Source organism: Melanerpes formicivorus, unplaced genomic scaffold, assembly GCF_026170545.1.
Source record: "Melanerpes formicivorus ecotype bairdi unplaced genomic scaffold, bMelFor1.0.p_v2 SCAF_28, whole genome shotgun sequence".
Lineage (NCBI taxonomy): Eukaryota > Metazoa > Chordata > Aves > Piciformes > Picidae > Melanerpes > Melanerpes formicivorus.
Window position 1 is genome coordinate 4,071,620 of NW_027142380.1, and position 13,567 is coordinate 4,085,186.

Sequence of the window (13,567 nt, forward strand, 5' to 3'; positions counted from 1 at the left end):
CCCTTTTGGCCATCGGCTCCTTCCTCCTGCACAATGCAAGTTGGAGAACTGCCTCCAGGAATTCATGCTGCAAAAAGACTCATCTCCTCCCGCTAAATGACCAACAGCTAGTGAGGTTAGTGACCTCTGAATGAACTCAAATGTGTTTCTTAAAAAGACCTGGTTTGAGGAGGTCTTGATTTGAAGAGCTCGGTCAATGGGAGAACTTACCATGAGGGCTGAGCTGCTTCACCTTTTAATGACTTGGGCTGGGTTGAATATCTGTGTCTTTGCTTGGTAGATGGGAGAACTGCCTCACCTCAGCACTGCTCCCCTGGCAGAAATGCTTTCTCTAAGTCAGGCCTTGATCATCTGTTTTGGAAAAGGAGTAATGTTGGAAAGATCCACTAGACTAGGTCTGGAAGGGCTTCAGTGGAAAATTATCTTTCAAGCCCAGACTGCTCTCCTTGGTCTTTTCTGCCTCTCCCCTTGTTTCAATGTGATTTTCAAAGCATGGCTATGCAGAAGAAGGTTTTCTAGCAAATGTCCTAATATAAGACTAGCTCCTTGAGATGTGCATTTTCAGCAGCCAAAATGCATTTTTAGTTTTCTATACAGGGAAGATGTCTATTATTGGGGCAGAAGAGAATACTGAAAAGATGAAGCAATCACCTCTGTTTCTAGAGCAATTAGTCCCTATAGACTGTACAAGGAGACTGAAGCAGTGTGTTTTTGAAGAAGAGCACTGTAATTTTCACAGAATAACTAGACCTAAGCATCCAAAGTGTTAAAATACAGGGCTGGAAGGTTAGACATGAATCAGCAGGGTCTGTGCACAGACCCTCTGCTAATTGGACAGCAGCCCATGTTTAAAACTTTTGTTGTAATTTATTAAGGATAAATTATAGAAAAGAAAGATAACTTTAAGATACTAAGACTCGAGCTTTTGAACTACTGCATGTTCTGTTTTCTGCATCTGACAGTGTTTCAAACAGCACGTGAAAGCTGTTCTCCCTCCTTTTGGACTGAGAACATTGAAGCTGAGAAAGGCTGGAGCTGCGAGCACTAAGAGACCTGATGCATTTTCTGGACAAAGCAAGAGGAACACACAAGGCAGGACAGAAACATGCAACTTCTCCACTCTTACCAGCAGCCTCTGGGGTGGAGACAATGGAAGATTCTGGCTGCAGTTTGTTATGTGGCTGACATCCCGGGAGCCAGTCCCCCTGTTTGCTTCCTTTTAACACAAATTTCCTCTACCCAATTTTTCTTGTGTATTTGATGTTACATTTTCAAACTTAGAGAAGTTGATTTTATTCCCGCCCCTCTCCCACCCCCCACCCCCCCCCAAGTTATTTAAACAGCACTGCTAGTGGTGTGGCCCTGATACAGTATCCCAGCTTATCCTTCAAAACCTCTGCAAAATGAACTGTTTGGCTCCCTTACTGTCCTGGGGCAAGGGATGTCCCAGCTGCGTGGATGGCAGCACCAGCCGGTCACTAGGCACCTCTGAGCAGTGCTTGGGGCACCTCTGTGTTGTGTTCATGTACATTCTGTACCTTGGGGCACTCCTCTCCTGGACAGAAATTTAGGATCATCAGTCTGTCTGACTGCCAGGACACGAATAGATGGCCATGGCCATTCTCCAGGAACAGTCTCCGGTCCACAGACTCCAGCATGGGGTTGGGGCAGGTCGCCATACGAACAACATTCTTGCCTTCCCTCATTCCTTTTCCATGGGACAATCTAACAAGGAACCCAAATCTGAGAAACAAACACCGGCACAGAAAGGTGTGTTTACCATTCAATGTATTATTCCCTCGTGTACAAAGTATTTTGCCTCTATAATAGCACACAGGTATTGAAATATGATGTCAAAATGCAGAAAGACCATACAGACATGTCATATGGGCCTTTTCATTTCCTTTGGAGTAGAAGCAGAAAGAAAAGAAACACTGTACAGGAAAGTGCTTGCAAAATAACCCCCAGTTTGTAGACAAAAAAAATAATGGCATTGATATATATAAAAACAAACCCCAGAGTTGTTTCCTGAATAACTAATGCCTCTGGTCCTCAAATCTGTTCCTATTTAATGAAGGCCATTAATGAACCACAGGATCAGTGCTCTATCTTTTTTTTTCTTTCTTTTCCCCTTATAGTTTATTTAATTACTTTTTGTTTGTTTGTTTTGTTTTCCCTTGTTCTGTTAACAGCTGCTATGAAACTATCTGGTAGGAATGAGTCTGTACAAGTCAAAATTATATTTCTTCTTATAAATAGCCATTCACTTCATTAGAGAAAATATAAGCTTGTACTTTCTAAGCACCACTGTTTCTTTCTAAAATTCATAGTGCAATTTTCCCTTTTCCCCTACAGAAATTATACATAATCAATTATCATTAAAAAGTCACTATTCCATACTACTCCTTCCCCCTTTCTCTTTTCGCCCTCCCTCTTTCTCTTTCCCTTTTTCCCTTTCCCTTTTTCCCTTTTCTTTCACCTTTGAAATGGTATTTTTGGCATTTTTCTCAGAAAAGCAGAATTTCTTGTTTTGCATAGACAAACACCACAGGTGAATAATTAGACTTTCCAAGATATGATCCTATCTGCTTATGTGCTGTTAAGTGAAAACCCCCAAATTATGGGTAAGAGTCTCATTCTTTCCTCTTTGAATATTAATAATAGCAGCAGAGGCACACAGAGAGTAAGTGAAGAGCACCAGTTCTTTAGCTGCTGGACTGTAACACAGCCCTGCTCCCCAGGAGGTGTCTCCTGGCTGATGTGAATGTGTTGATCCCTGACTGTCAGGCTGACAGGTTTCACTCCAAAGGCTGAACACATGCATGGGTTAGGAATCCAGGGACCTGATAATTTGCCACAATTGATCCAGCTGCTTTGTAACAGACTGATCACACACCCTTTGGGGAGCTCTGCAAAAGACTCACACAAGATCCTGAGGTTACACTTGTTAAACTATTTGCATCCAAAATTGAAAGGGCTATCTGAAGCGGCAGACAACCCTCTCTGGTTTTCCAAACTGCTGGCAATTTTGTGCTGAAAAGCTTCCTTTCCATGTACTTTGTGCTCCTGGCTGCCCTGAGATAGAAGGCAACGGGGCAGCATGTTCCTATGGCTAAGTAAAATTGTGGAGAAAGAGATAAGGGACATAGTCATAGACTACAAAAATAATCTGGTCACATCACCCCTGTTCAGCGTGCTACGAAGCTCTGCGGAAGCACGGTGTGGCACAAGCGGCAGGCTATGTACAGGCAGGAGCCATCACTCACCCATGGCAGATGTCTCCTCAATTTATATATTAAAAAAGCCAATGCTAAAGGTCTGGTTGTACAAGGGCTGGCAGCTAGGCAAGGAGTGCAGATGCCTTACCAGGAAGATTTGAAGCAACACAGAAGTAGGCGTAAAGCAGCTTGTTTTTCAAGGGGGGGCAGAGTTATCTGCAAGTACAGAGTGATCTTATTGAAATGAGGCAGAGCCGGCGCTGAAGCCTCCCTTTGCAGATGGTCTGTGAGTGAGTAGGAAGCTGGGGAAGCGCTGCAGGTGCCTGCAATGGAGTCCCCCAGCCAAAAGGAAGGGGCGGCTTGGCTGGGCGGCTTGTCCCCATCTCCTGCCGTGGACCCTGCGGTCCTCACTGGCTCTGTGAGGAGCTAATGCGGCAGGGATGCTTCTGGCTTCATGGGAGGATTTTGTGACAATGCCCACAAGAAACTGCATCGCTTCTCAGCACACAGCCCAGGGAAACATATGGCCTGATCAGCCTGTCTGGGATGAGTTAATGCCCTGCTTCCAGATGGAGCCAGGAAGCACAGGGGCACAATCAGGAGACAAAGATATGTTTTTTGTTTTTACAAAAAGTGAGTTCACTTCTGAGCCCTACGAGCTAGGGGCTCAAGCTGAAGATCCATCTGCAGGAATTTTCCTAAACCTGAGGTGGAACTTGATTCATTTGAATCGCCTGGCAATTTTTCTGCTTTCTTCCCTTTTTTTTAATTTCCACTGATAAAGGCACTGGATTAACTAAAACTACAGGGCATTAATAAATATCATGTTAGCACCAAACCAGCGCTCTCAGCACTGGCCACAGAGGTCATGTGAAATTCAAAACATACCTAAAAGATAAAGATTGCTAATGCAACTAGCACTGTATTCATTGTCATGTTTTCCTTGAGTGCTGTCGGCCTAATCCCTAAAAATAAAACGTAAGCACATCTTGTCCATTTGCCTTACAGAAAGACAGATTGAAATGCCAAAAATACCCCTGTGCAGATTGTGTAGCACCGTGGAGGGCCAAAGCAGCCCATAACTGAAGGAAAATTTACTGATTGAAAGTAAACAACTGAATACAGTGACAATAAAGTATCACTTGTCATAATGCTACATATAATGTAGAGTACGCAAAATGCAGTGGGTTGACTGCAGGATCTGACAATAAAAAATAAAACATAGGAAAAGCAGCCTTAATATAATGATTTTACGTACAAAAATATTAAATCAAAATAAATAATTCCAAACATAAATATTATACTGTACATTAAGAATATGCGATCTATATACACACATAAACAGATACAAAAGTGGAAGGCAGAGGTATTGCATCGCTATCCTTCATCCGTCTCATCTCGGCTGGCTGCTCTCAGAGGACCTGGAGAACACAGACAAGGTGCACGTTAGAGTCAGATCGTTGTCTTCATCTCTGAAACCTGGAATTCACGGAATGGAATGGAATGGAATGGAATGGAATGGAATGGAATGGAATGGAATGGAATGGAATGGAATAAACCAGGTTGGAAGAGACCTTCAAGATCATCGTGTCCAACCTGTTACCCAACCCACCTAATCAACTAAACCATGCAACAAAGCACCCTATCAAGTCTCCTCCTAAACACCTCCAATGATGGCGACTCCACCACCTCCTTAGGCAGCCTGTTGCAATGGCCAATCACTCTTTCTGTGAAGAGCTTCTTCCTAACATCCAGCCTAAACCTCCCCTGGTGCAGCTTGAGACTGTGTCCTCTTGTTCTGGTGCTGGTTGCCTGGGAGAAGAGACCAACCTCCGCCTGTCCACAACCTCCCTTCAGGTAGTTGTAGAGAGCAATAAGGTCTCCCCTGAGAATCAGCCAGGTTGGAAAAGACTTCAGAGATCATCAAGTCCAACCTATTACCTAATACCTAACACCTCCTGACAACTAAACCATGGCCTCAGGTGCCACATCCAAGCCTTTTTTGAACACCTCCAGAGACTGTGACTCCACCACCTCCCTGGGCAGCACACCCCAATGACCAATCACTCTTTCTGTTAAGAACTTTCTCCTCACCTCAAACCTAAGCTTCCCCTGGTGCAGCTTGAGACTGTGTCCTCTTGTTCTGGTGCTGGTTGCTTGAGAGAAGAGACCAACTCCCTTCTGGCTACAACCACCCTTCAGGTAGTTGTAGACAGCAATAAGGTCTCCCCTGAGCCTCCTCTTCTCCAGGCTAAACAATCCCAGCTCCCTCAGCCTCTCCTCATAGGGCTTGTGCTCAAGACATCTAATCAACCTCATTGCCCTTCTCTGGACATATTCAAGTGTCTCAATGTCCTTAAACTGAGGAGCCCAGAACTGGACACAGTACTCAAGGTGTGGCCTAACCAGTGCTGAGTACAGAGGCAGAATGACTTCCCAGCTCCTGCTAGCCTCACTATTTCTGATGCCTGCCAGGATGCCATTGGCTTTCTTGGTCACCTGGACACACTGCTGGCTCATGTTCAGGAATTAGAATTAGAAGGATTGGCACAAAGGCAGAGCCTGAGAGGGCATCAGTGAGCTGGGCAGTGTGTTTCCAGTTGACAGTGTTATACCAGTAAGGGTTACTGGGGGAAGAGAAGACTGGGAGCATGGGATTGCATTGTTCCCCGGATGCTCCATGGGGTGGGTAGCTGTCACTGATGCTGCAAGAGTGCTTTTGCAAGCATGGCCTGACCTGCTCCTTTGGGATGTTTTCAGGGAGATTTCCCTTTTTGCAGAAGCAGCTGGGAACTCACCGTCATTATAACACCTGAACATCGAGGCCTGTTCCAGATGATGGAGTGCACTTCCCACAGTAACCACCACATTTTCCTACTACTTTGGTACCATCCTGCAGGCAAAATCAGAAATAATATCTCACATAAGGGCTCAGGAGCTCCGTGCTGCAGAAGGGCCAGACCTGGGTTGTTCCAGCCAGAGATTTTAATAGAAAATGTCAGGGAAGAAAAATAAATGATGGCTAAATCAATCTGTGAAATGACCATTATATTTAAATATATGCAAATGTAATTCTCTTTAGTGCTACCAGATCAGATGGTGAACACAAATAAGAAAGGGTAGCTTTGATTTGGTACACTGAAAGATGCCCAAGGATCTCTCAAGGGATCTCTCAAGGGTATCTGCTTTCTCCAATTTGCCCCAGAGTGAGTGACTGTATTGAGTGGAAAACTTGACTCATGCAAGAGCAAAACCACATCTAGACATAACAGCTCCTCAGCTGTGCCTGAGCATGTGAAGGGCACAGGAAGGATATTTGCAGTCAATAGAAAGAAACATCCATTCAGATTGTAAAGGCCTGGAGTAGCTCCAAAGCCAAGACAAGGGGAAGCGATGGGGTGAGGCTATGCCATTTGCGAAGGTGCCAAATCTCCTCAGCTCTGCTTTTCCACAGTCTGAAGAGACAAAGCAAAATGTGGATTAGTTTTGGTTCTGGCCCAATCTCCAGGTCTGACTTTGGTCTTGAGTCAGGAGATTAATACCTCATCTGGCCCTTCTCATTCCACCTTTGGCGGAGTCTTTTTCCTCTCAGTCATTGCAATGGACCTTGAGGGGAATTCAAACCTCAATTACCAGAAAATTGGTCTTAAGAGCAGGAGAAGCTTGTACAAAGCATTTCTTTTTAAACAAGCTCCATCCTGCCCTTGACACTATTGATCTGTGACTACTGCAGGCTGCTATCATCTCTTCTCTCAATGCCTTTCTTCTGCTTCTCCGGGCAATTATACCCTTGGAACTGCACTTGACAGATGCCACCGAGTGATGGAGGTAAGAGTTGTCTCTTAGACCCCCTGACCCTTAAAGTTTTAATTCTGCCAGCCATGATGGTGTCTTCTCTCTGTAACCTCAAAGTCAGCTGCCCAGGCTTCTCCTTTCTGAAGGGGAGAAGAGTAACAAAGCGCCTGCCAGAACAAAGGTGGGCTTTCTACTGGTCCTCTTCTACCTGCCTTGGAGGATGTTTTGCTGCAGCATGGTCAGACCAGTAGCATCTCATTCTCCTGTGAGAGCACTATTACTGATGAGGACCGTGGAGGTAAGGGCCTACCCAGAACCAGGGAGAGTGAAAGCAGTACAAGACAGGATATTTTACCAATTGCTTTTTGTTGAATGACTACAGTGACCTCCTTTGGAGTATTTTAACAGGGGCAAGTGGGATGGCATGTGAAGTAACAGCCAAAAAACATGATCCTGGCTTTCTCCAATTTCTGAACATGACACAGAAGCAACAGTGTGAAGGCACAGAATGATAGAGGTGTTACCATGCAGGCAAATTAAGCTATACACGTTCAAAGTTGGCTATGGAGTGATTCTGAAGCCTACCTAGCTTTCCTGAAGGCCTTAGATCAGCAGAGTCATGGGCATACACAGGGGACAGTGCCCTAGGGTGCAGTGTGTTGTGGGGCAGCCCCAGCCCACCAGAGCCCATGTGATGAGGGATGTCCCAAACAGATAAACCCGGCCCAGCCCAGCCACATTAGCAGCATTCTGGGAACAATTCCTACTCAGGGCTGTTGCTTGGTACCTGGACTCCATCCAGAGAATCAAGCCCCACTCTGCAGCCATCACCATGTAGCACCCTGTCCTGCCTGCCTTCTGATGCAGGCTTCACGCTGGACATTTCAGACAACTAATTAAGGAAAAGTCTGTTCCACAGCACAGAGTGTTTTCAGCTTCATAGTTAAGCAGGCTCATTAATTAACTGCAAGAACTCAAATCAAATTCAGCCTGCTAGCCTCTCTTGCACCCATACAATTATGGGCAACATTTTCATGTCAGATGTTAGGTTTTTCTGTTGGTCTTGACTTAGAAGGTGTTGCCACAAAAAGACAATGTGGCAACTGAACACATCTCAGGAGTGAATATAACCACGATTAAAATTACAACTTACAGGGGATTTTTGAATCTCCGACACTGCATAGTTCCCTTGCGAGAGCCACTTTGCTGTTCCTGTTAAGGACAGGCCTGTCCCATGGAGGTCTATGCTGAAGCGACCCTGAAAAAACAAGCAGATGAGTCTGGTTATTCCAAAATCACAGAATCAATAAGGTTGGAAAAGACCTCAAAGATCATCAAGTCCAACCTGTCACCCAAGACCTCATGACTACTAAACCATGGCACCAAGTGCCACATCCAATCCCTTCTTGAACACCTCCAGGGACAGTGACTCCACCACCTCCCTGGGCATCACATTCCAATGGCTAACAACTCTCTCTGTGAAGAACTTTCTCCTCACCTCATACCTAAACTTCCCCTGGCACAGCTTGAGACTGTGTCCTCTTGTTCTGGTGCTGATTGCCTGGGAGACGAGACCAACCCCCTCCTGGCTACAACCTCCCTTCAAGTAGCTGTAGACAGCAATAAGGTCTCCCCTGAGCCTCCTCTTCTCCAGGCTAAACAATCCCAGCTTCCTCAGCCTCTCCCCAGCCTCGTTGCCCTTCTCTGGACATGTTCAAGAGTCTCAATGTCCTTCCTAAATTGAGGGGCCCAGAACTGGACACAGTACTCAAGGTCCCCAGGTCTTGCCGTTGTGTCACTTTTCTAACATGATCTTGTCTACAGTGTTTTCCACTTTTTTTGGTTTTTGGTTTTTTTTCATTGCTCTGATATTGATAACCACAGAATGATAGGGGTTGGAATAGAATAGAATTAACCAGGTTGGAAAAGACCCTTGAGATCATCAAGTCCAACCCATCACCCAACACCATCTAATCAACTAAACCATGGCACCAAGTGCCTCATCCAGTCCAGGATCATCCAAGGAAGGCACCTGTGGTGATTATCTAGTCCAATCCCCCTGCCAGAGCAGGTTCACCTACAGCAGGTTGCACAGGACAGCATCCAGGTAGGTTTTTAATGATTCCAGAGATGGAGACTTCACTGCCTTTCTGGGCAGCCTGTTCCGGTGCTCCAACACCCTCACAGTAAAGAAGTTCCTCCTCCTGTTTAGATGGAACTTCCCATATTGAAGTTTGTGTCTGTTACCTCTTGTCCTGTCACTGGGCACCACTGGAAAAAGACTGGTCCCATCCTCCTGACACCCATCCTTTAAGTATCTATAAGCATTGATAAGTTTCCACCCCTCCTACTCTTCTCTTCTCTAGGCTGAAAAGCCCCAACTCCCTCAACCTTTCTTCATAAAACAGATTATCTAGTCCCCTAATCATGTTTGTAGGTCTTTGCTGTACCCTCTCAAGCAGTTCCTCATAATTCTTGAACTGGGGAACCCAGAACTAAATACAGTACTCTAGATGAGGCTTCACCAGGGCAGAATATAGGGAGAGAAAAACCTCCTTCGACTTGCTTGCCACACTCTTGATGCACCCCAGGATGCCATTTGTCATCTTGGCCACAAGGGCATGTTGCTGGCTCACGGTCATCCTGTTGTCCACCAGGACTCCCAGGTCTTCCCCACAGACCTGCAGGTCAACCCCTAACCGGTACTGATACACAGGGTTCTTCCTCCCCAGGTGCAGGACCCTGCACTTGCCCTTGCTGAATTTCATAAGGTCACTGTCTGCCCCAGTTTTCCAGCCTGTCCAGGTCTCGGTGGGTGACAGCACAGTCTTCTGGTGTCAGCCACCCTTCCCAGTTTTGTGTCATCAGCAAACTTGCTGAGGGTACACTTTGTCCCTTCACCATTAGCACATATTGTACAAATCACACCATGTCTCAGGTGAGGGATTTCCTTCTCCTCGGTGGCTGCAGGGAAGGAGGAGTTTTGTTTTGGGTGGCTTTCACTGCTTTTTCATGGTTTGCCGGCTGAGGGCATTCTCGGCTTTTCCATGGCAAACTGCGGAACCTGAACGTGCTCTAGCAGCTGATGGGAAAGGTACCCCAGGGACCTGCTGCAGCTGCTTTCACTGCTCCCTCCTCAACTGGAGAGGGCACACTTGTGCTTATTTTCCACTCAGCTTTTTTCCCCTCAGACTTACGCTTTCATTTGTTTATTTCTTAAAACCATCCTTCACTTCATTCCACCCTGTCTCAAAATGCATAAAATGGATAGAAAATTAAAGGCTATGCCAAGCCTTCCCCTTTCCCCCATGGCAGACCCCAGCCCTGCCTGTTTCTGGACCCAAGGAGGGATTCTTTGGACACATCCCCAGGCTGACTGGTAGCCCAGCATGGCTATGCAGTACCAAGTGGCTGTGAGCTTTGCTACCTTAGGAATGCTGATTTTCTGTGAGGAGCAAACTGTGTGGGTCAGGTGGATGGATATTAACATTCATGAACCTTCCTGAGCTAAGTTGTCAATCCCTAAGCTGCTGAGCTGTGCAGAAAAGCATCAGCTCCAAAAGCAGGGAGGGAAAGAGATGGAGAGGTTTGTCCTCTGCCATCTGTGGCTGTGCCTCCCTGCTTATGCCCTTTGCACATACGGCCCACCCAATACCTTGGACCATCCAAAAATATCACTCATCATCCTCCAGCTCTTCAACAGATAGGTGTGCTGGGGATGAGGAGCAAACCACCTGTAGTACAGCATTCATTAGTCTCCTAAAGACTTTTGGGAATGCATCATTTTTCCAAGCAACTGGGCTAGATATCCTATATCTCCTCACAGAACTACTGAGAAGGGACTTAGCCTGTGTGCAGCTCTGTGCTTCCATTGCTGGGCACGCTGCAGTGCTGGGACAGGTTGGATTTGCCCTGATGCAAAGGCACTACCTTCATTTTGTCCATGTTTTCCCAGCCCTAAAGTGGAGTGAGTGATGGTCCCACCAGGCTGCTGTGAAAATAAGCAATGAGGCATGGAGAGGGTAAGGGCAGCAGCTGGCAGCTACCACTGTGGTCTGACAGGTGGGCTCTCTCTGTCTAGCAGCAGAAACCTGACCTGTTCCAACCCCACAAATGTCCTCTCATTCTCAGGCATGCCTGGAGTCCCACTGTCTGTCTGCTGCCTTCTCCACTAGAGGGGTTATCTCACCCATCTTATTGCACTCCTGCAAACAGTAGTTTCAGTGGATATGCGACTGCAGAGCACGGAGGCAGGGTCCAAGGGCATCCTGATGGCCTGGTCCACTACTACTTTTTCCTGCCCAATATTTGCACTGCCTTGGACTGATTCCCCTGCCTTCAACTACACATGCAAAGCCCAGGCCTTCTCCCACAGCTTGTTTCTACTTCCTTTTCTCCTTTACTGAGGCCCTGGGGAAGGTCTCTTTTTGCAGAGACAATGAGAAAAGTTTTGTATCACTGAGATGAGGTTGGGACTGAAGTTGGGCTGATGAAATCAGTAGTAATTAATAAAGGTCCTGCAAATAACAAATGGCACCAATTCCTGAAAAATGCTGCTGTCAAATACCTGTGGGCACTTGGCTGCACTGTAGCAGTCCCCAGCAGTGGCATAAGGCACAGGCCGTCCGTCATGTGTCCGTGCAAACTGTAAATCAGTTGCTGTGGAGAACAGTTGGTGAATAACATGGAAAGAAAGGTGCAGGGGAAGAGTACAAAACAAATGGAAACATGCTTTCTGCTAATGTTTAAACTCATTAAAGCTGGGTTCATACATTAATCTCAGAGTCAAGATCTCATCTGCTGAATTTTTAACATGAAATCCCCAATTCATCCCCTCATGTGGCTCCCTGACATGTGAGCACTGAATTTAACAGGACACTCACAGACTCAATGCTTACAGCTCACAGTACATTGGTGATTTAGGACCTGGGTATAAATAACCACAGAACTCAAACCCATGACCTGGGTTTTATTTGTCTATCAGAAAATTCCCCACTTGCAAGACTTGCTATGAGATCTCCCAAATCTTCCCTTTAAACAAAGGCAAACAATCTCTGTGCTCTCCTGCCTGCCCCAGCCCAGGGGTTGAGGTTTCAAAAAGCAATTGGAGTATTTTGCTCTGTCGGGATCTGAAGTAACTGAGACTCATTTAGATGGGGATGTGAGATAGCTCCTGTCTGACAGAGGTAGGTGCCCAGTGCCTCTTGAAATTCAAAGGGAGCTGGTATCAAATTCCATGAGGGTGGTTCTTTTGAGATCTTTACCTAGGAGCTTTTTACAGACTATTAGTAGCTTTTTACAGATTGATAGTCTGGGAGGTCTCATGGCTTGAAAATTAAGTGATAAAAAGCCCCTCTCAGTTAAAGAGTCATTGTACAAAGATGGACTTGGATTTGCTAAAAAAATAAATTATCTTTGCTCTTTCCTGAATGAATCCCCAACAGTCTGTCATACTTTTAAAACATTTGCTGGAAACTGATAGCATCCCTGGAGTCAAATGGACTGAAACTATAACCCTAAGGGATGCTGCTGGCTCTGGGGCAGCTGGATGGTTCCCAGCTCCCACTAACAGATACCACTTATATTGCACAGCTACAGCCCCTTCCTCTTCCCTTGCAAATCCATGGCCCCAGCTCCATCACTCTCAACACAAGTTATTTTCCCGTGGTTTGACTGTGGAGAGCCACCTCTGCAACCCCACCACACTATCCCAGAGGCAGCAGCATCCCTACTCCAGCGAGGCCCCTGCACTGGCATCTCTCAGCACATCTGTGTGTAAAATGGAGGGCCAGCTCCTCCCTGGATGAGCTTTCTGCCTTTCTAGTCTGAAAATAGACCAAACTAAACAAAATACTTCAAAAAGTGCCAGCAGCACGCAGATATTCGTTCTGTGCAGCAGATGAACCAGTGACTGTCTTATTATTTCTGCCTATTACAGAGAAATAACATAAGCATCTCTGATGTACTTGAGTTCTGGTCTCTAAGTGAAATGCAGCAAACAGGTGACCAAGTTTTAAAGCAGCTTTTAACAGGATTGCTCAGGAATATTGCTCACTAGAGTACCACTGCTTCTTTGCAGTTACAGCTATATTTGTGTAAGACAAACATTTTTATTGTGTTTAATGGCAAGGCCCTGTTTTTACTCACTTATTATTTGCATAGTGTTCAGGTCCAGCCTTACTTTGCTGAAGGTGGAAAACCCAGCTGCTGTGTAATCTTTCCTACACTGGCAGTCTTCTCGTCTGCTCCCGTTATACGGACATTCGGTCGGGTTATGCAACCTACATCAAAAGAAAACCCTTTCTACTCATGACTGGAAAATATTGGCATGGGAAACAAAAACATTGCAAAGCTCAGGATTAAAGGATTTCTTACCTGTATCCATACACTTCTGAAAAGTTCTCTGCATCTCCATTTACAAGAGTTATGTACTCCTTTGGGCTGTCAGTATGCATTCCAGAGCAATACACCTGAGAGAGAGAAGCCAGAATTTTGTCAGGCATCATGTGCAAGGGGATTGCTGAGAAAATTGAAGGGAGGAAAAACAGGAGTGG

General features: G+C 45.8%; 1 protein-coding gene across 4 annotated transcripts in view; it reads right to left on the reverse strand.

Moving 5' to 3' along the window:
- Window positions 1-1,771: 1,771 nt before the first annotated feature.
- Window positions 1,772-13,567, reverse strand: part of ADAMTS9 (ADAM metallopeptidase with thrombospondin type 1 motif 9) — a 91,333-nt gene continuing 79,537 nt past the window's right edge. For 3 of the 4 annotated variants that reach the window (XM_068154279.1, XM_068154280.1, XM_068154278.1), the window contains 6 exons: window positions 13,389-13,483; window positions 13,161-13,294; window positions 11,581-11,672; window positions 8,167-8,271; window positions 6,017-6,111; window positions 1,772-4,639 (listed from right to left, as the gene is read on the reverse strand). In XM_068154279.1, coding sequence (XP_068010380.1) covers window positions 6,022-6,111; window positions 8,167-8,271; window positions 11,581-11,672; window positions 13,161-13,294; window positions 13,389-13,483 — 516 coding nt within the window. In that variant the 3' untranslated portion in view covers window positions 1,772-4,639; window positions 6,017-6,021. Of the gene's footprint in view, window positions 4,640-6,016; window positions 6,112-8,166; window positions 8,272-11,580; window positions 11,673-13,160; window positions 13,295-13,388; window positions 13,484-13,567 lie in introns of those variants that run through there. The other variant, XM_068154281.1, reaches the window with a different exon arrangement.